General features: G+C 38.4%; 1 protein-coding gene across 2 annotated transcripts in view; it reads left to right on the forward strand.

Moving 5' to 3' along the window:
* MOB3B (MOB kinase activator 3B) overlaps nucleotides 1-22,874 on the forward strand; it is a 291,776-nt gene that overhangs the window by 226,654 nt on the left and 42,248 nt on the right. For both annotated transcript variants that reach the window (XM_043979420.1, XM_043979419.1), the window contains one exon: nucleotides 15,580-15,782. In XM_043979420.1, coding sequence (XP_043835355.1) covers nucleotides 15,580-15,782 — 203 coding nt within the window. The remainder of the gene's footprint in view (nucleotides 1-15,579; nucleotides 15,783-22,874) is intronic.

The raw sequence follows: 22,874 nt of genomic DNA on the forward strand, positions 1-22,874 counted from the left end.
TTTGCCTTACTTTCTCATTGAAAAGTGAATAAAGTTGCCTATACTTGTGTAAAATAGTGCATTTTCTCTTATCAAGAGTATCTTAATGCTATACCCATGTCTTCTTGACCTCATGATGAATCTTTAGGACAACACATTGTTAGGCAGCTATTTAGAGTTCAAAACTTATTTGCTACAGGGCAGCTGGGTGGCCCAGTAGATAAAGCACCAGCTCTGGAGTCAGGAAAACCGGAGTTCAAATCTGGCTTCAGCCACTTGACATTTACTAGCTGTGTGACCCTGGGCAAGTCACTTAAACCTCATTGCCCTGCAAAAAAAAATGAAACAAAACAAAACAAACAAACAAAAAACTTATTTGCTAGTTAGTGAGGAAATTTGGAAGGAAAACTATGTGCAGAAGTGGCTTAGTACAGGCAAAAGAGTGTTAACTCGTGAATCAAGGGACTTGGCTCCAATAGCTTGGCTTAGATGGTTGTCAATGTGGTCTCAGGTCAGCTATTTGATTCCTTGGGCCTCCGTTTATTAGTCTGTAAAATAAGAAGAGTTGACTTCTGAGGTTTCTTTCAACTCTAGAGCTATATACAGTTAAGCTCATTTCAGTTATGTAGCTTTTAACTGATTACAACTTAACGCAATGATCTGTCATTTATAATTGTCCCCATGTTCCAACTCATTCTTTTTTGGGGAGAGGGGCGAGCAATGAGGGTAAAATGACTTGCCCAGGGTCACACAGCTAGTAAGTGTCAGGTGTCTGAATCTGGATTTGAACTCAGGTCTTCCTTTATCCATTGTGCCACCTAACTGCCCCCAACCAACTCTTTCTTGACATAAGCTGCTTCATATTTTCAGTGCTTTGTAGAAGCAGCTTGGTGGTAAAAATGCTTAGATCACTGGATCTGGAGTCAGGAAGACCTTACTTCAAATCCAGTATTATTAGCTGGTTAAACCTTGGGAGATTCATTTAACCACTGCCTGCCTCAGTTTCTTCAACTGCAAAATAGTGATGATAATAGCATTTACCTCCCAGGGTTTTTCTTAGGATAAAATGTGATAGTATTTGTAAAATGCTTAGCATAGTGTCTGGCACATAGTAGGCACTTAATAAATACTTGTTTCCTTTCTAAGCCACAATCAGCTACAACTCTTTCATTTCAGATCAAAACTGTCATTTCTACAACTCTCCTGATCTGGGCATAGTGGGGGTAACAGGGAGTGCCTATTTTTATTTGAATTCTTCCTAGCACCTCTTTAGCAACCCCTTGCAACCTTTCTACTGGGAATAAAAAAAAATCTTCAGGGGTTATTTCCAGCTCCCAAGTTTTTCTTAACTGACTTCCTTCTGATCAGCTAATGTTACTCTTTTGAAGTGCCTGTGCTGCTGCCCCTCCAGTCTGGATCAAACCATCATTTTTTTCAGTTCCCCCTTTTCTAAACTACTTCCTTTTTCTCTTCATCTCATCATTGGATTCCTAGTTAGATACACTATGCTAAGAATCCCCTGACTGTCAGTCCTAAATACTCAGAAAATAAGATTTCTAATACTCACATGTTCCAATGAAGATGTAGCAGGAAAATAAAAGAGGGTAGAGTTAACTATGCTTATTTGTTTCTGTTTTTGTTGCAGAAGCATAGACCAATTTTTATAGATATCCTTCCTGGTGGCCAGTATTGTTGACCCTCGGGAATTCTTTAACAATCTTTCCATAGGGTATGTACATCAACCCCATAAAAATCAGTCTAGTGTAATTTGGGTCATCAAAATCTGGCAGTGACTTGTGACAGGAAAGCCCGGGGCCCACAAGCTTTACTTCTAAACTTAACTCCACAGTAAAAGAAATGTTCATTAGAATCACACTCCCAGCTCATTCTTCTACTTGTTGCATTTCTGCTTTTCAGCAAGACCAGAAGATTTGCACTAGATTGAATTTCCCTTCTTGTGGTTTTTATCTTCAATTGAGAGTTCATCCTTCCCAGGGATTTTAATTGAGTCAGAAAATTTCAGAGTTGTAAGGGACCTCTAAGGCCCCATGAGTAGGGATTGGTTTTACTATATCCCTACATCTCCGTCTGAAGATTTCCATTGATGGGGATTCCAGTCCTTTTGAAGCTAGCCCATTTTTCATTGATAGAGCTCTTGGCAACTACCACATATTGCTCCTGAGTTTGCTTTCTTGGGCCAGTCAAAACAAGGCATAGTTTAACAGTCTGTAATTAATAATAACAAGCATTAATAGTAAGCACTTACTATGTGTTAATCACTATAGTAAACACTGAGTATACAAAGAAAAGAAAAAAGGGGCAGCTAGGTGGCACAATGGATAGAGCACTGGCCCTGGATTCAGGAGGATCTGAGTTCAAATCTGGCCTCAGACACTTGATACTTACTAGCTGTGTGACCCTGGGCAAGTCACTTAATCCCAGTTGCCTCACCAGAAAGAAAGGAAAGGAAAGGAAAAAGATAAGTAATGGAAATAAGAGTCCTTGTTGTCAAGGACCTTCTAGCCTAATGGGAGAGACTGTATGTAAACCACTATATACAAATAATCACATAAGCAAGGTAAATTGAAGATAATTGACTGATACTAAAGATGAAAATTTTTCTTCTCTTCTCTCACCCTCATATTTTCTACTCTCTAGGCTAAAGATCCTGTGTTTTTTCAAATAATCCTTAGATGACATGCCCTTCAGTCCCCTCTCCAATTCTTCCCAAATCACATCCCAGTCTTGACTTATCTTCCTCTGAATATTTTCCAGCTTGCCATATCCTTACTAAAATGTGGCACCCAAAACTGAGCACACTGTTGGTATAGTCTGACTATAGATTAATTCAGGGAGGCTAGCTAGCTAGAAATGTGTGGTTTTATGTATATACATGTGTGTGTGTGTGTGTGTGTGTGTGTGTATATATATATACACACACACAGATATACATATAAATGTTTGTTCATATATATTTATATGTGTGTATGCACATGTGAAAAGACAGAGGGATAATTTTTGTCTTTAATTTCTATTATCTCCAATTTATCTTACATATGTGATTATTTGTATATAGTTGTTTGCATGTTGTCTCCCCCATTAGACTGGAAGATCCTTGACAACAGGGACTTTTTCTTTTATTTTCTTTGTATACTCAGTGCTTAGGGCAGTGCCTTGCACGCAGTAGGTGTTTGCTACTAAATGCTTATTGACTGACAGTCTTAAAGTATGCCTTACTTTGCTTGGCTCCAGAAAGCAGACATGTGCATATGTATATGCATAAATAGGCATACATGCGCACACGTATCTACATAGAAAACCATGCTTATTAGAATTTGCTATTGTAACACAATTATTATTGTGACTATTAATGTAGCCTAATATCAATATCCCATTAGCTTTTTTGGTTTCTGTGTCACATCCTTCACTTAGATTGAGTCATTGGGCTACTAAAACTCCAAGATCTATTTTTTTCTTACATCACTTTCCTTTGATTTTCTTTGATCTTTTATGCCTACCTCTTAACATAAAAATATGGGAGAGGCAGATAGTTTGTGAGGAGGACCATATGACAAGGCAATAAGAAAGGGTGATATGGGTAGCAAAGTTCCATGGATTTTGTTGGTCATGACTGGAGAGCACTAGGTAAATGGTAGGACTGAAACTTGACACATTTGACTTAGAATCACAAATGAACCCAATTTCCTTTCTCTTTGTCCCAGACACTATGATAAAATGGGTTGGGGAGTTGTGGAATACAGTGCAGCAGAATCGAATAGAAGTTTAGTTTATGTCTAATCATTTGTATCTGTCAGATTGGGGTGTGTGTGTGTGTGTGTGTGTGTGTGTGTGTGTGTGTGTTTCTTTCCTTTTTTTAAGTCAGAGGAAGAAAATCACACTACATTGGACTATTTTCCTTGGCAAGAAGGGCAGACACTTCCTTTAGGAGCACACAGAGATAACACAAAACATCTGCTTGGAAGGACTGGTTCTATGCAGCTGAATTTTCACCAGTGATAGATAGCTCAAGGCATCTCTGATTTTTTTAAACTTTCTTCTAAAGAAAGGAGAAGGAAAGGCATAAGTTGGGAATATGCATGTACAGAGGTGAGAGTAAATCTAGAAAGAGTGGGTGTGGCATAATGTTTTTAAAAGTTGTTATTTTTATTCCTTCTTGCTGCTAAATCATTCTTGTTTTGAGACTATTTTAGAATTGGTATGTTCTTAGCCCCTTGCCAAAGGAGGAATGTCCTCCTTTCCCACGTGTGTGGGTTGTTGGTTATTTTTTTATGAGCTATTGAGAATGAGTGATTTTTATGACTTATAAAGAGATTTTCACATGTGCACCAGATAATTCAGAACTCAATAGACAAAGGACTCAACAGATGGTCTCAGACATAAATAATAGTTTTAAAGAGAAACATGGACATTTCAAGCCATTAATAACATACTCTCAGGTCCCCCAAAGGATTGACTGAGTGGATTAAGTTTCATTTTGTGTCCTGGGGCAGGTGGAAGTTCTTCAAACCATTTTGCATTGATGTTCTCTTTGTCTTACATTTCTTCACCTTCCAGGAATCCATAAACCATCAGTTCCATAATCACTGTTCTGCCTCATCAAAGACAGTGGAGGGAGGGAGAGGTAGGTGAGTTTCTCCATTACTTGGAACAAAGAAAAGATCCCTGGCCCCTCCTTTTCTCTCTCTTTGATGAGGCAGAGCTATCATCATAGAAGCTAAGAGTTTATGAATTTAGGGAATTAAGAACCAAACCACACTTCTCTCTTGGCCTTTTATCAAACTCTTCTTTCTGAAATACTGCCAGATAGAATAGCATGAGATAGGGAGAAAGGGGAGAACCAGCATGACCTGATGAATGCTTTCCCTAGATATAGGCTCTGGCCAACACTCAGTGAAGCCTTAATGCAGATTAATTCAGGGTAGGAGGTGGAAGGTTTGCCAGCTACTTGAATGAGTTGGCACATTCTTGATCAGTGCTTGGGTGCCCTGAGAGGCTGAACTCCCAGTTACCAGAAATAATTCTCCAATAATTTTTCTCCTCACACACGTAGAGCTGGCTTAGCCCAGGGCTTAACCAAGGCCAGTTTACTCATTCAGACAAGTTTACTTTCTTTTTAAAAGAAGGGAAAAAAAGAAAGAGAAAGAATGTACAAGTAGCTACAACTCGATCCTTGGTCATGTTTTGCATTTTTAAACTTTTTGTTAACTGTGGTGTAGCCATCTGACCCAGAATTTTTCTTCTTTTCTCTAACTGAGTAGTTATGACTCCCTCCTGCTTTTGTGAATAGTGCAAATGAAATAGTGCCCTGATGCTTGAGTAACTTATTTTACTTACACGGTGGGCCAGAAGTGGAAATTTTGAGGTAGGGATTAGAGGGTTTAGAGGACAGAAAAGCAGAGTAGACAAAGAGAAAGAAGGTACATGAATAAAGGCAAGGGACGTACTGGAACTTTTAGCAAACTCTGTTAATGGAGAAATTACCCAGAGCTCACCTCCAAATCAATATGATACCTCCTCTCCCCTGCCAAGGAATTAGGAAGGAATTTTATACTAATGGGGCCCCAGAATAGTTATGGACACATAAGAATGGAAATTAATAGGAATGGGGAGAGCTCCCATTGGGGCTTTGTCATTCCTAATCAAGCTGTGACTCCAAATACTCCAGGGTTGTCATGATCCTGTCCCTGAGAAATTGTCTTAATCCACATTTGATATTTCCCTGTCACAGGGAAAAAGGCATTGACCTCAGAACAAGACAAATTAATAAATTCAGCAGTGCTTTGTTGGGGGTGTAATGGAGACATGATTAAGGGCTTTGGGGAATAAATCTAAGTGCACATTTATATGTTTTTGGCCAAATTCTTTACGTCACAGTTTTCCCCAACTTAAAATCGGAGATAAAATGCTTGCCTTCATGGGGAGGTCACTTACTATTAATTAAAAAGAATGCTTCAAATCAGAGACATACTTTTGACATTCATAGAGTTGTTTGGGAACGTAGCTGGGTGACTTTCATTTCCTGTCAAAGTTTAACCTAAAACACTTAAGACATAAAATATTGGCAACCTTTATTTAGTTAACCCATTAATATTGTTTGCCATTAACTTGTTTAAAGCAAACATAGTGGCTGAAAATTAACTGTTGCGGTATTGCCTGAAATAAGAAGAGAGGAAAGTTTGATATTAAATAGAAAAACCAATTGACTAAAGGTATTATTCACACAAAATCAAAATAATCTCAACAGTCTCTCCCCGTATATCCTGTTCATGCAAAATGCAAAATGTTAGAACTTGAAGAAACCTTAGAGATTATTTATTTCATCATGCACATATAAAACTCTAAGACTGGCATACTGTTTTTAAAAGTTATTATTTTTATTCCTTCTTGCTAATAAATCATTCTTGTTTTGAGACTATTTTAGAATTGGCCTCAGTTTCAGACTGACCTGGATTCAAGTCTTGCCTCAAGACTTGATTGAAGCATACTGCGTGTAGCCCATGGCATCTCATTTAACCTTTCACTGCCCCAAACATTATAAATTGCAGGATATTTAGTGGTCTGTATTGGTGAAGGCAGGACCCTCACTGGATTTCGCTATATCAGTAAAATCAAAGGTCTAGACCAGCCCACAAATCCACCCACAAAACAAACAAAAATCATCAGGTAGATCTATTTGTCCAACAGTGTGCTAAGCACTACAGAGTAGTTTGGGTGGCTCTGGACTTTCATCAGCATAAATATAGTTATTCTTTCCATCTGTGTGAATGTGATAGTGCACTTTCTCACCCTTTGCAATTTTTTTCCATGTTGTTCTGTAAATCTGCCTTATAGCATCTATTCGATGCTCAAACCTTATTCTGCTATTGTTAGAATCTTGGGGGTACCAATTATCTATTTGTACTTTCTGTTTTCTGTCATTCATTCTATGTTACTGGCCCACCTCTGTTCCCATTCATTCACATTTTCAATAATGTCTTTTATAAGACTTCATGAATAAGAGTTCTCATAGGTAAAATGCTTTAACCTACTTACACCCACCATGGGTTTTTATATTCTGAATTGCTTATAATTTTCATCTTTCTGATATCACAGTATTCCATAATTTGTACCCTCACTGAGAGAATACCCATGTTAAAAATATGTGCTTTTGCAGTTTCAAGAATTTGGAGTCATTGAAAGCATCATACAATTTCCAAATTTCAATCCATACTAGTCTCCTTCTACTACTAAGTTCTGGGCCTAGCTTATTGTCCATTCGCAACACTCATTCAAGAAATCTGTCTATCTAGATACAGAAATATAGATAGAACTTAGAGATTTCTCACAAAGTCTCTTTAGTGAAATCTATAGCAACAAGATAAATAACCATTCACAGTGGAAAAATAAAGTGGATGAAAAATGCATGTTCTTGGAGTATAATATATACATAGGAAGAGTGTTCATTGAGTTATTTTCTTTTTTTTTTTTGTGAGGCAATGGGGGTTAAGTAAGTGTCAAGTGTCTGAGGTTGGATTTGAACTCGGATCCTCCTGAATCCAGGGCTGGTGCTTTAACCACTGTGCCATCTAGGTGCCCCGAGTTATTTTCTGTACCTATATTTTGTTATCTTTCTTTATAAATATAGATCTATATGGATGCCTATATATTGAGAGGAAGAGAGAATGAGAATAGAGTGTCTCTTGAGAGAATAATTTAATGGACTTCCTTTCTAGTTTTACATCATAATAGAGCAAATATATACTTTTTCCATCTACTTATTTTTCTAATGTGAATGATTAAAATGAACTCATTTTTCATTTCTGTGGACTTCACTGAAGCTTTGTAGAATTCTGAGGATAGTTGCAATGATCAAAATGTCATCTTTGAAGAAGAGCATTTGGAAAACTTTGCCACCATAAGGTTTTCTATGGACATTGAGCCATGGGCGTTACAAGACCTATGAGATGCAATCCCTGTCCTTGAGATCTTTTTTTTTTTTTTTTTGGTGAGGCAGTTGGGGTTAAGTGACTTGCCCAGGGTCACACAGCTAGTAAGTGTTAAGTGTCTGAGGCCGGATTTGAACTCAGGTACTCCTGACTCCAGGTCTGGTGCTCTATCCACTGCACCACCTAGCTGCCCCACCTTGAGATCTTAATATACAGATTAGGAAAGGTAAAATATACATAAAAAACCATTAGAGAACAAAAGAAAACATTTTGTAGTGTTATACTTAATCATATTGAGCAAATGATCAAGGTTGTTGTTTAGAATTGCCTTAATATAAAATATTCCTCTTGCTTTTTTTTAAGTGCATGATGTAGAATCAGTTAAGATTACATATGGCCAAGAATAGTAGGAGAAGTTGCTGGTGCTAAGATTCTGATAATGTTTATTTAGTAACAATATGTTGTCAACACTGCATTGGCAGTAGATTAACACACACTTGAAACAAATGTTGCATATCTGCCCTATGTAATAATGATAATAATGAATAAGTTATCTAATCTATCTACATAATCAAAAAATAGAATATTAAATACAAAAGAATAGTAGCAGGACAGGAACATGTCCTTAGACAATTTCTATTTTAAAGCTCATTGGGGCAGCTAGGTGATGCAGTGGATAGAGCACCAGCCCTGGAGTCAGGAGGAACTGAGTTCAAATCCAGCCTCAGACACTTGACACTTACTAGCTATGTTACCCTGGGCAAGTCACTTAACCCTCATTGCCTCACCAAAAACAAAAACAAAAACAAAAAAGTTCATCAAAAAATATGGGAAAAACAAGATGACAATGATAATAACCCATCTTCTGTGCTTTGAGATGGAAGGAAGAGAAATGGCAAAATAAGGGAATGCAGGGCAATATACAGTAGGGGACTGTATACCCAGAGACAGCTATGATAGACAAGAAGGCCTGGTAGGAACCCTGAACTACTGAACAGTTGTGTTTTGCCAATAGCATTGACTGTGTTACCAGCCTGACCAATATGATGAAACTGTTCCTTTGAGTCTAAGAAATACACAGGACAACATAGGGGTAGTCTGTCTTACTTACACTGGTCTTACTCAGAATCATTGTGGAGATTAGCATGACATGTAGAAGGGGAGTAATGTACTGGTATCATAAGGAGACAAAATAGATCAGAACAAATCAGAAAAAGCAATATCCCGCTTGATAGAAATTCTAGGTTATATGGCACTTACCACTGAAATGAGCAGACTAGAAGCATGCATGAAACTAACTAATGTAAGGGGCTAAAATTCTAGCTATACTACCTAAAATCTAATGAGTGGTCGCCAATAAATTATAAGCTTTAGCAAGAGTATTTAAGTGTTTAAGTATTTATTAAAGAGCATTAGGATCAGAGAGAAAGGTAAAAATCTAACTATTTCTGAGAGACCCCATCATCTGACCCACCATGGTGAGGTCAGGAACCAAAAGAGACAGAACCCCTCCACCATTGTCTGCTTCTTATTTTGTGTCCTCCTCCCAGAAAATGGGAGGCTCCTCAAGTTGATTGGCTGGTAGCCTTGATAGACAGTAACCACGAGCAAATATCACTTCCTGACACCAAGGACCTTGACCGCATGGCTTGCCCTCAGAGGCTTTCTCCTCATGGCAGAGCTTTTCTACAGAAAGTCTCCAGCAGGTGGCATCATTCTAATCATTACACTAAAGATATAAATGCTTTCATTATGCACAGTACTATATCATAGTAAAGCAGATTTTACTGGTTTGAGGTAAATACTTCATATTACTTTTTGTCCATAGTATTCTCAGCTCTAAGTTATACAATGAAATATTATCGATGGAGGCAGGACAATTTTGATTAGATGAAATAAGAGCAGATGTTGGGGAACTCCTTAAATCAGAAGTTGTCTGTGTCAGTCTGTGCACCAGATACTCTGCTAATTACTAGAGATACAAAGAAAGGTAAAAGAAATTTCCTGCTCTCAAGGAGCTCACAGTTTAATGGAAGGTAGAAGAGGAAGGACCTAAAGACCATGAAATTCTATGTTTAGCACAAACTCCAGTGCGACCCAATAATGAAACAGGTTCCTCTAATAATTTTGCAAAAGGGATAGCATAATCAGAATGGAATTTTAGAAATAACTTTTGTAGTTTGATAACATGAATCCAAATACATCAGCTGTTTCAAAACACTAATTAAAAATATCTGTCATCTGCTATAAACGTCGTGGATAAATGCATTTTCCCTACAATATTTGACAAAGATTATAAATTCAGGCTGTGCATGCTATAATAAATTCTATGACTATTTCCCTGATAATCACTTTGGAGCAATCTAGGAATACTCCTAAGGAAAGGTATTGAATACTGCCATAAAATAAGTGGCTTGAAAAAAACTATTGAAAACCTGTGGAAGGACACTGGAACGTTACATTGATATGTAGCTGGCACATGCAATAAGAAACCTGAACACTGTATTGTTTGATGATGAAAGGTGGCAACAAGAAAAGGAATATGCATGATGGAATCTAGAAAACAAATGCATATCAAAAATTATTGATACCTTTCACCAACAATTGAAAATCAAAGTTAAAAGGTAAATAGGACATAAAGAATAAAAGCATAAGAAAAAAATCAATAAAAATATGAAAGCTTCCAAAAGCAAGAATTTACAAGAGAGAAATTACAACCCTTAAAGCAGATGTGGAAAATGTTTGGTTATCCATATGGTTGAAAGAAGTCCCAACAGACAAAAAAACACAAGTTGGATCAAATATAAAGCAAAAACCATATTGTCTTCATTAATATAATGAAAACATAAGGATTATGTCAAAGGAAGTAGGTGACTGAAAATTCTAGCTTCTCTGAAAAACTAGAAAGTGGTAGATCTGGAGAAGATACATAATTTGGATTCAAGTGCTTCACAATGGTACATGAATGAATAGCAAAATACCAACTTTTTCTCCATTACAGTTTAATCCTATTTTTCTTAATGGAAGGCATCATGTGTTTATTACCAATAGACAGGAACACCAGTAATTCTTTAAAGTAGAGGTCAATTATATATGTATATACTTTATACAAAACATTTTACAAAAAGTTATGAATATAAATATTTTTGCATATATAATAGATGATATATACATATAAATTTTAAATTATATTTTAGAAATCCACATATTGGCTAATATGAAAAAAGAATTTATCCGAAAGTACAGGAAGGGGGTATAAAGAACAACTCGTTATTCATTAAACAATGGTTGAAAGAACAGCTTGGAAGGTCAGAAGGAGGAAGTTGCTTTGCTGATACAGGAGTCGAGCCCAACCACACAGGCACCCTGACACAAATCCAGTCCCAGGAAGGCCTCACCAGAGAAGCAGACCCCCCAGAGCCTCTGAATCAGCTGAAGTGCCAGTATTGTCTGGAACTAAGCTCACAGTCTGGTGAGAGGGCTGAGCCCTGGGTAGGGGGAAGACTATAGGGGTCTATGCTGGTCCTGAGGCAGAACTTGGATTTTTCACCCCTGCTGAGAACCAGGAGGTAGGCCCAGGTGGGGGAGGGGTACAGGCTCATCTGAGCTAACAACCACAACACACAAAGCTGGTTGATTAGCAAGTTGGTCTGGGGTCATCCACGGACCAGGAAACATACCAGGCAAGTGAAGAACCTGATCCTCCTTAAATCATACAACCTGGGCCTTCTTAAGCTTGGGATACTGCAGACTGGAAACAGTCCCCCACTTTAAGGAGCTAAAAGTCAAGTAAAAGAAAGAGAAGATGAGCAGGCAGAGAAAGGTGAGGACCATAGAAAGCTTCTTCAGTAACAAGGAAGACCGAGGTGCACCCTCAGAGGAAGATGTCAACATCAGGGCCCCTATATCTAAAGCTTCCAAGAAAAATATGAATTGGTCTCAGGCCATAGAGGGGCTCAAAAAGGACTTTGAAGATAAAGTTAGAGAGGTAGAGGAAAAAATGGAAAGAGAAATGAGGGTGATGCAGGAAAGACATGAGAAAAAAGTCAACAGCTTGAAAAGTCAAATTGGCCAAATGGAAAAGGAGGTACAAAAGCTCTCTAATGAAAATAATTGCCTAAGAATGAGGATTGAACAGATGGAAGCCGGTGACTTTATGAGAAACCAAGAAAAAATAAAGCAAATCCAAATGAATAAAAAAATAGAGGGCAATGTGAAGTATCTTCTGGGAAAAACTGCTGACCTGGAAAATAGGTCCAGGAGAGATAATTTGAAAATTATTGGTCTACCTGAAAACCATGATCAAGGAAAGAGCTTAGACATCATCTTCCAAGATATTCTCAGGGAAAATTGCCCTGAAATTCTAGAAGGAGCTAAAATAGAAATTGAAAGAATCCACCAATCACCTCCAGAAAGAGATTCCAAAAGGAAAACTCCTAGGAATATTATAGCCAAATTCCAGAGCTCTCAGGTCAAGGAGGTAATATTGCAAGTTGCCAAAAAGAAAGAATTCAAGTACTGTGGAGCCCCAGTCAAGATACCACAAGATCTAGCAGCTTCTACATTAAAGGACTAGAGGGCAAGGAATATGATATTACAGAGGGCAAAGGAAATGGGATTACAACCAAGAATCACCTACCCAGCAAAACTCAGCATAATCTTTCAGTGGAAAAAAATGGGACTTTAATGAAAAAGAAGACTTTCAGATATTTGTGATGAAAAGACCTGAACTGAATGGCAAATTTGACTTTTAAATACAAGACCCTAGAGAACCATAAAAAATTGGAGCTGGGGGACATACCTGGGGTCATAGAGTGGGCAACTGTCTTGTGTCTGAGGCCGGGTTTTGGCTGGGATACCCCTGGGTCCAGGGGTAATGCTTTGTCCACTGTGTCACCTAGCTAGGTGATGACATCTTTAGGGTTAAATTGAGGGGTGAAGGGAATGCACTGGGGGAGGGGGAAGGGCAGAGGTGAAATCCTACATGAAGGAAACAGAAAAAGGCTTTTGGAGTGGGGGAAGAGATGGGAGAGGAGCAGGGCAGTAAATAAATTTTACACTCATCAGAAAAGGCTCAAAGACCTTAAACTCATCAGAGCTGCCTCAAGGAGGGACTAACACACACACCCAACTGGGTGGAGTAATCTATTTAATCTGAGCAGTAAATGAGCCTAACACTCATCAGAATTGGCTCAAAGACCTCAATCTCATTAGAATTGGCTCAAGGAGGGAATAATGTACACACTCAATTGGGTGGAGTAATCTCTCTAACCCTGCAGGAAAATGGGAGGGGAAGGAGATAAAGAGAGAGGGGCAAAAGAAGGAAGGGCAGAGTGGGGGAGGAGAGAGACAGAAGCAAATCCCTTTTGAATAGTAATAGGATGAAAGAAGATGGATAATAGAATAAATATCATGGGGAAGGGAATAGGATGGAAGGGAAACAGTTGACAATAGTAATCATGAAAAAGAGAAAAGGGGGAAAATTGTACAAAAAATATTTATAGCAACTCTTGGTGGAGGCTAAGAATTGAGAATCAAGGGAATGTCCATCAAATGATGAATGATGGAAAAAGCTGTGCTATATGATTGTAGTGGAATGGTCTTGTGCTACAGGAAATGACAAACAGGATGATCCCTGAAAAACCTGGAAAGACTAATGAATATCAATGTGAAGTGAGCAGAGCTGGGAGGACATTGTGCATAGTGACAGCAGTACTGTTCAATGAGTAATTGTGAATGACTTAAGTACTCTCAGCAATGCAATGATCCAAGACAATCCCAAGGAACTAATGAGGAAGCTTACTATGCACCCCCATAGAAAGAACTGATAAAAAGAACACTTGTGGATTGTACATATATAACCTGGTTGGGATCTTGTGGAGGGGGGAGGAAAGGAAGGGAGAGAGGGAGAAAAATTTGGAACTCTAAATCTTATGAAAATGAATGTTGGAAACTACCCTTACATGTAACCGAAAAAAATAAAATAAATGTTTTGGCTTAAAAAAAAAAAGCAAAAAAAACAATGGATGAGTAGGGCACTTGAAAGCACTATAACCTTTATACTGCCCTTATTGATCATTGCAAAGCCTTTAATTAAGTTCTGCACTCATCTATTCATCACATGCTTCAAATATTTTTAAAATGGCTCCAAATCGGGGCAGCTAGGTGGTGCAGTGGATAAAGCGCTGGCCCTGGATTCAGGAGGACCTGAGTTCAAATCCGGCCTCAGACACTTGACATTTACTAGCTGTGTGACCCTGGGCAAGTCACTTAACCCCAATTGCCTCACCAAAAAAAAAAAAAATGGCTCCAAATATAGTGAGAATACTGGGAAATCCACATAGAAAACTGATCTCTAAAACACACCACTAATGACATAATGTCAGGAACAGCTGATGTAAAACATGTCATCTTCAAGGGAGATAATTTAAGCCTATTATGGTTCTGCCTAGCATTGAATGCTTTAGCATCATTCCTGAATAGAATTTGAGTCAAAGAGTGAGTTCTACCAAAACATCATTATTATCCAAGCAATCAAATAACAATAATTATTTGATATGTACTTATAAAATCAAATTATATGGTCCAACTGAAAAATACATTAGACAACTACTTTATTTTATATAAACTTTCTCCAATAATATCAAAAGAACATTTGGACCCACTTGATAAGTGTAAAACTCTTAATGTATGCCAAAAAGAATAGAAATGAAAGATTGAACTTGAAGAAACTGAGCTATTGATATGAAGGTGATACTTAAAATACTTTGGTTTACCCCAGGCTAGATACAATAAGCATAAGGCTATCAAGGAAAAAACAAAAGCTGAGTGTTCAGAGGCCAACTGGCATCCTGAAGTCAAAGCTTAACAGGAATACTTTTAGAGCAATTAATATCAGCACAGCATGCCAATGTTCATGTATGCTTTTGGTGCAGTAAATTGATTTACCATGGATTTATGTGCCTATACCACGTCTTGTATAATGTTGATGAAATCCAGGGATCATTATCCAAAGGCAATTATAGAAAGATGAACATTTATGTGCCAAAAATGAGAGCAGGATTTATACATATTTTCAGAGTATATCATTAAAAGCTAAAAATTTACAGAATTACTTTTGGAACAATCAGACTATTGTTTCATATTGCAATAGTAAAGGCTGACAAGAAGAATATGCCACTGGATTCTCAAATGTAAATGAAAGTGGTTTATCTTCCACCAGAACCTACATAACAACTGGTATCCAAGAGTAGAATTAAAAGTTGCTTTGTGATTGACATCCACCTGAACTTAATTAACTGTATGCTGACAAAGAAATATTTTTAAAAATTGGTTGTCATGTAGTTTTATTTATAAAGAAACAGAGAGGTTTATCATAGTCATTCAAGACCAAATAATTGCTACCAAAAATTATAGAAAGGTCATCTTTGAGGTGTGCAGCCTTATTAATTGATGCAGATTTTGTAATAAAGAGGTGAAGTTTACTGGGTAGGAGATAATCAGAAAAGAAGGTGACATTTAAAAATATATTGATAAAAATTTTAAAAATTTAAAAATTCTTATGTTTAGGATGGCTCCCTTTTGGTAGTGAATGTGTCCTTCAGGTTCTTCTAACTAAGCACTGAGGCTTGAATCCATCCTCTTTATTTTTTAGGTGTTCCTTTCCCAAGGAATTTCCTTCAGATCTGCAAGAAGATTCTGTGTCGTCTTTTCCGGGTGTTTGTGCACGTCTACATCCATCATTTTGATCGTGTGATCGTGATGGGTGCTGAAGCCCATGTCAACACCTGCTACAAACACTTCTATTACTTTGTCACAGAGATGAACCTCATAGACCGCAAGGAACTAGAGCCCTTGGTAAGTGGAGAAAGTACTGACTATTTTTATTTACTCATAGAGCTGGAAAAGACCAAGGAGAGCTTCAAGGACTGGAGATTGCTTCTGTTCTCAATAAGCGGTAGAGATCCCATTTCTACTGGAAAGGACTTGAAAATCAGTTGCCTTGTCATTCCACCCACAATCCCAATGAATGCCCAGATCTAAACTCTACTTGGCTACTACTATTCCCTCAGCTAGGTGGTTACAGTGTATGGAGCACTGGGCCTGGAGTCAGGAAAACCTGAGTTCAAATCCAGCCTCTGGCATGTACTAGCTTTGCAATCCTGGGATTTTTGCCTCAGTTTCCTTAATTGTAAAATGGGGATAAGAATGTTACCTACCTTGCACAGTTGTTGTGACAATCAGATGGAATAATAATTTTGAAGTACTTAGCACAGTGTCTGGCCCATACCTAGTCATTTACTTAATAAATGCTTGTTGGGGCAGCTAGGTGGCACAATGTGTAAAACACTGGCCCTGGATTCAGGAGGAGCTGAGTTCAAATCTGGCCTCAGACACTTGTGGCCCTGGGCAAGTCACTTTACCCTCATTGCCCTGCCCCAAAAATAAACAAATAAGTAAATGAATAAATATATAAGTAAAGAATAAAATGCTTGTTTCCCCAAATATACCTTCATTATTGTATCTCCCTATAAGAATATAAATTCCTTGATGGTAGGGACTATCCCATTTTTGTATCTATATCTGTATTTGTATTTATTTTTGTATTTTAGATCTGGAGATCCAGTGCACTATCATCTATACTTTGCACCAGGCCTGACATATAGTAGGCCATTAATAAATGTTGTTTAACTGATTGATTAAGCAGTCTTCAGGAAAGGAAATGCCCACATCCATTGACTCTAGTTTCTCATAGTCAGGAACTTCTTTCTCTTATCTGGAAAGGCTCCATTTATAGAAACATTATTATCCCTTTGGGAAAGGAATACAATATGCTATAGTGGAAAGAACACATTGGAGTCAAGTAACCTGGTTTTAAATCACTTACTGTATAACGTTGGTTAAGTTACTAAGCCTCAGCCTCAGTTTTTTCATCTGCAAAATGAGGTAGATCAGATCTAGATCTGTGATCTATTAAGGTATGAACCAACTTTGGGACCACACTAAAATCCAATCCTGGTGCCTCATTTTGGTATCAGGAACTCTTGGTCCTTCAGGGTTATTTTGTTGTTGTTGTTGTTGTTGTTGTTTAGTTGTTTCAATCGTGTCCAATTCTTTGTGACCTCATTTGGGGTTTTCTTGGCAAAGATACTGGAGTGGTTTGCTATTTCCTTCTCAGCTCGTTTTACAGATGAGGAAACTAAGTAAAAAAAGGGTTAAATGACTTGCTCAAGGTCACACAGCCACTAAGTGTCTGAGGCCAGATTTAAACTCATGAGGAGGGGTCTTCCTAACTGAGGCCTGGACTTCTTTCCAGTACACCACCAGCCTGCACCTTCAAGGTCATAAGAACAGAGAATGAACAGACCCAAACAAATCAGAAAGGCTTTAAGGATAGGTCCTTGTTGGACTGTCATCAGAATATTAGCTTAACTGAGTTTTGATAGGCTTATCAACTATGTGATTTTAGGGGAGACATGTCACCCAATCTATAAAATGAGGGATTTGGATTAGATCAATAGTTCCTTCCTTGGGGTCAATGAACTTGGTTTTTTAAAAAAATATTTTGGTAACAGTATTTTGATATAATTCATTTCCTTTGCAATCCTATGTATTTTTGTTTCATGTATCTAAAAACATCATTCTGAAAAGGGGTCCATAAGCTTCCCCAGATTGCCAAAAGGGACCCCTGGATTAGGTGACCAGTAAGGTCTGTCAAATTTATCTCTGTCCATGAATTTAATTTATACATGCTTACTTCCATCAACATGGTATTATATTCTAGCATTCTTTCAGCTACAGCTTGCCAATATCGATGATGTGATTGCATATTGCTTTGTTACATCAATTTTAAAAAATACTTAAACCATAATTACCTAGGATTGTGTATATGGCAAGTAAGTCTGTGGATGATAAATGTTGACTAGATGAGCAACTAAGTGGTAGGGTTCTTATGAATATGGTAATTAACATAGTTTAGAAGCTAGAGATTTGTTGTATGATAGTGTTGATTCAAAAATGTAATACTACTGGAAAACTGTCATATAATCTTTCTGTCCCCTAAATGAATAAGTATAATGTGTTTGAATAGTAACTCATTTTTTGCTGTGGTTGTTGTTATTTAGTTAATTAATTGTGTCTAACTCTGTGAACTCAATTTGGGGTTTTCTTGGTAAAGATACTGGAGTGGTTTCCCATTTCCTTCTCCAGCTCATTTTACAGATGAGCAAACTGAGGCAAGTAGGATTAAATGACTTGCACAGGGTCACACAGTTAGAAGTGTCTGAGGTCACATTTGAACTCAGGTCCTCTAGACTCCAGACCCAAAACTCTATCTACTTGTTTTAAAATCAGCTGTATCGAATTAAATGAAAATATTTTTACTGATTCGCCATAATGAACAAGGAAAGCACCACATAGGATAGAATTAAGTATGGGGAATAATCCTTGCCTTTATGGATTTTACAGTCTACTAACAAGATATTTTCTTAGTATTCCGATTTCTTCTTTCACTCTTGCAGTGATCTAGGACAAAGACATCAGACATATCCTGTTGGCAGCATGTGGCCCATAACACTCTCAGGTGCTACCTGACTCAGATTAAAATGTAATTGGGAAATATTTAATAAAATAAAAAAACCACAATAAAATAGAGATAATATTGCATTTTAAAACTGTCAATATATTGCCTCTAGACATCCTTATATATGAGTTAGTGGCCCCTATTTCTATTTGAGTTTGATACTACTAGTCTAGGATTAAATAATCAGATTATTAATTATTTTAGTACAGTGGAAAGAGTCCTGGATTTAGAGTCAAGCTACCTGGATAAAAATCCTGTCTCTGCTATTTGCTTTTGGTGTGACCATGATCAAGTTATTTAACCTCTCAGGGCCTCAGTTTCCTCCAATTTAAAATAAAGAGGCTGGACAATGACCCTGAAGATGCCTTCTAACTCTCAATCTGTGATCCTATAATTGTTAGCATTGTTATCTTTTGGATTCCTATTGCTGAACTTCATTACCTGTGCATAGGTTATGGTGATAGTTAATTCTGTTGTTAAAGTTTCCCCATAGAATGATTCACCTGTCCTCCCAGAACAGGTAGACAAATGGAACCTCACATGAGAATTTTCTGCCCTTTTAGGGAACACATAAGACACTAACTTACACATTGTGAAGGGAGGGATTAGACACCCAACAACCAACATTGGGATAGAAGAAAACCATTTGTGGGAGGGTATCTTTAGCCACAACCCATCAATTAACAAACATTGTTTGAGTGCCTACTATGTCCCAGGACCCATGCAGTACACTAAGGAAATAAATAACAAAGTTAAACATTTCCTGCTCTTACATTTGATTCAGGGAGACAGGATGTAAATATAAAAGGTAATGGGTGGGGGAGAGAATGTGGAACTGGGGAGATCAGGAAAGGCCTTGTATAGAAAGTAGTGTTTGAAGTGAGTCTTCAAGAAAACTAGCTATTCTAAAACATTGTGGTTCAGAGAGTGTGCGTATTCCAGGTGTGGCAGAGCCAATGCAAGCTATGGCAATGGGAAATGGAGTGCTCTTTATGGGGAACAGAAGAAATCTAATTCAACTGGGAGTAAAATTTATTAAGTTGAAGAGGTAGGTTGGGAACAGGTTGTAAAGGGCTTTAAATGCCGAACAGAGGAATTTATACTTGATCCTAGAGGTAAGAGGAAGTGACCAAAGTTTATTGAATAGGGGAGTGACATGTCATTTAGTGCTATCACACTGACAATTATGTGGAAGACAGATTGGAATAGAGAAATCTGAGGCAAGTACGTACATGAGGAAGCTCTTGTGTTAATCTAGGCTAAAGGGGATATGATCCTGACATGAGAAATGTTATAGAGGTAGAAAAACCAAGCATTGACAAATTAGATATGTGGTATGAAAATGAGCTTGACTGATTGATGGAGCCTTTGATAGAAGAAGGAAACATGGAAGAGGAGTGAGTTTGGGAAAGATCATGAATTCTGTTTGGGACACGATGAGTTTGGAATGGCTACATTTCAACTGCCATTAGGCAGTTGAAGATGTTGGACTTATGGTCTGGAGAGAGACTGGGGCTGACTGTGTTGATCTGAGAAACCTGAGTAAAGAAATAGTAATTAAGCCCATAGAAGACCACAAAGTGTCCATTTGTGAGAGCTTATGGGACCATTTAATAGAATGTAGAGAGAAAAGAGGAGGCACGGTGGGGGGGAAGGGGGGGCTCAGAACAAGGGAAATATTGACTTGATTAGACCCTGTCTCTAGGAGGTCAAGCTCTGATAAGTGACCTTTCACCTTATCATGTCCAGAAACAGGCCTCCATGCCACTTACTAGATATTTCCACACGGTGCTTTCATGAACATACTGCCTTCACCCCTCCCAGCTCCTTTCCTTCTTAGAATATAAACCCCTTGAGGATAAGGGCTGTCTTGCTTGCTTTTATTTCTATTTCTAGCACTTAGCGCAGTGCCTAGGGGAATCTTGGTGGCACAGTGGATAAAACACTGGCCCTAGAGGCAGGAGGACCTGAATTCAAATCTCATCTCACACACTTACTAGCTGTGTGATGCTGGGCAAGTCATTTAACCCCCATTGCCTTAAAACATCTGGGGCAGGGGGCGGCTAGGTGGCGCAGTGGATAAAGCACCAGCCCTGGATTCAGGAGTACCTGAGTTCAAATGCGGCCTCAGACACTTGACACTTACCAGCTGTGTGACCCTGGGCAAGTCACTTAACCCCCATTGTCCCGCAAAAAACAACATCTGGGGCATCTCCAGTTATCCTGATGTATATCTTGCCACTGGACCCAGATGGCTCTAGAGGAAAGAGTGAGGTTGGTTACATTTGCATAGCCCTCCCTCACTTAAATCCAATTCAGTGCAAGTCATGACATCACCTTGATGGCATTGATATGGAGAGAAAGCAGGTGGGTTCTTAGGATTCCTCTGTAAAGAATTACACTCTCCTGCAAGTCCTGCTGCTTATCTCTTTTGGGTATGTCTGTCCTTGGTTGAGCTCAAGGAGAGGCCTCCTTGATTTCAGGGGAAAACTCCTGGAGTTTCAAGGAAAAAGTTCAGTAACCCAGGGCCCATAATCCTCCCATAAGAGCATGGTCCTATTCAAGAACAAAGGACAAACAACAGTGCCCAGAACATAGTAAGTCTTTAATAGATGCCTTATGAATTATTGTCATTCAGTGGTAGAACTATCTAAAAGTGGAATTACTTCCCCTAGGCTACATTGTGTTCCCTCTCTTTGAAGGTTTTCAAGTAAAGTCTGGATGACCATTTTGGGAGCATATAATGGGGATTGTTTTCAGATATAGGTTGGATTGTATGTTAACTGGGGTCCCTTTTCAGTTCTAAATTCTTTTACTCTGTGAATAGATGTTATCAATTGGAAAACCAGGGGAGGGTTCCTGGAAGGTAAAATGTTTGAGTTGGGCTTTTAAAGATGAACCTTTTATCAGACAGCATGCCTTGGATGAAGGCATGCTGTCACATAAAAGGAGGCATTCTCAGTAGGAAGATTCAGACAAGTAATAGGTAGTTAGTTCCGAGGGTATTCGTCTTGTCTTTGACCAATTCCTCTTAGAATCAAACTCCAAATCATAGAATTTTGGGGGGTAGGTGGGTGGCAGGGCAGTGAGGGTTAAGTGACTTGCCCAGGGTCAAACAGCTAGTAAGTGTCAAGTGTTTCAGGCCGGATTTGAACTCAGGTCCTCCTGAATCCAGGGCTGGTGCTCTACCCACTGTGCCACCTAGCTGCCCCCAAATCATAGAATTTTAAAGTCATAGCATACCTCAGTGATCATCTAGTCAAACCCATACTCAAAAAGGAATCATCACTATAACATAGGTATCAAGTGGTTGTTTAGCCTCTGCTCAAAGGCTTCCAAGAAGTAGGAATCCACTACCTTCAAAGGCAATCCATTTTCTGCTTTGTAACTCCCACTCATTGCTCCTGGGTCTGTCCTCTGGAACCAAACAGAAGTATTCTGGGCATGTGATATCTATCTCTTTAGATATTTGAAGAAGATAGCTATTTTACCCCTCTTACCCAGGTCTTTTCCAGATCAAATGTCTCCAAAGGTTCAAAACAGAGAAGGCATCTAACCTACATGAGAAAACAGAACAGAGCCTGGGTGAGATAGGAATAATAGCTTCCCGATCTTTGCTCCAGTCTCTAAGTGACGCAGGGATTAGTGAATGCTACGAATTGGCATATGTCTCTTGTAACCCTAGCCCTTTAAATGAAATGTTACTTAGAATTTAGAAGTTGTAGAAAGGTCAGTCTAGTCTGCTCAATGAAAGAGCACAGCATGTCAACTAACAAGATTAGTCCCATCAATCCATTTTGGAGCCTGCTTGTCAGCTGTTGCCTAGACCAACAGCCTGGGAACCCACAGAAATATATGCTATCTCTTTCAGCCAACAGCAAGAAGAGTGAATAGGGCTAGGGCCCTGAAATGAACACAGACATGACAACTAATCTTTCATGTAAATCCAACAGCTGAAGTTGACCCACACTCCAGCAAGTTCATAGTTGGAAGAAATAAGCCCAAACGATTTTGGCAATTAGAAAATGGGCCAAGCACTGATTGAATAGAGTAGACTGTTAGGCCCTTTTCAGTGTAGAAGTCAGGTGATCTAATCTATCTTTAACAAATTTTGAATGTGTTTTATTGTACTCTTATTTTAAAATAGTCCTTATTATGTAAAAAAAAATGTCTGGGGAGGTATATAGATGATGAAGAATAAGTTGAGATGGGTTATGGGATAGTGGGTAGTTAGAGAGGCAGGAAGAATAGTTCCATTTTTACCCCAATTTGACCTTTGACAAGTTACTTAGCTTCCTGTGCTGCTGCTTTCCTGTGTATAAAAATCAACATATTTATACCTATCACCTACCTCACAGGAATGCTGA

The sequence above is a fragment of the Dromiciops gliroides genome, chromosome 1 (genome assembly GCF_019393635.1).
Source record: "Dromiciops gliroides isolate mDroGli1 chromosome 1, mDroGli1.pri, whole genome shotgun sequence".
NCBI classification, from domain to species: domain Eukaryota; kingdom Metazoa; phylum Chordata; class Mammalia; order Microbiotheria; family Microbiotheriidae; genus Dromiciops; species Dromiciops gliroides.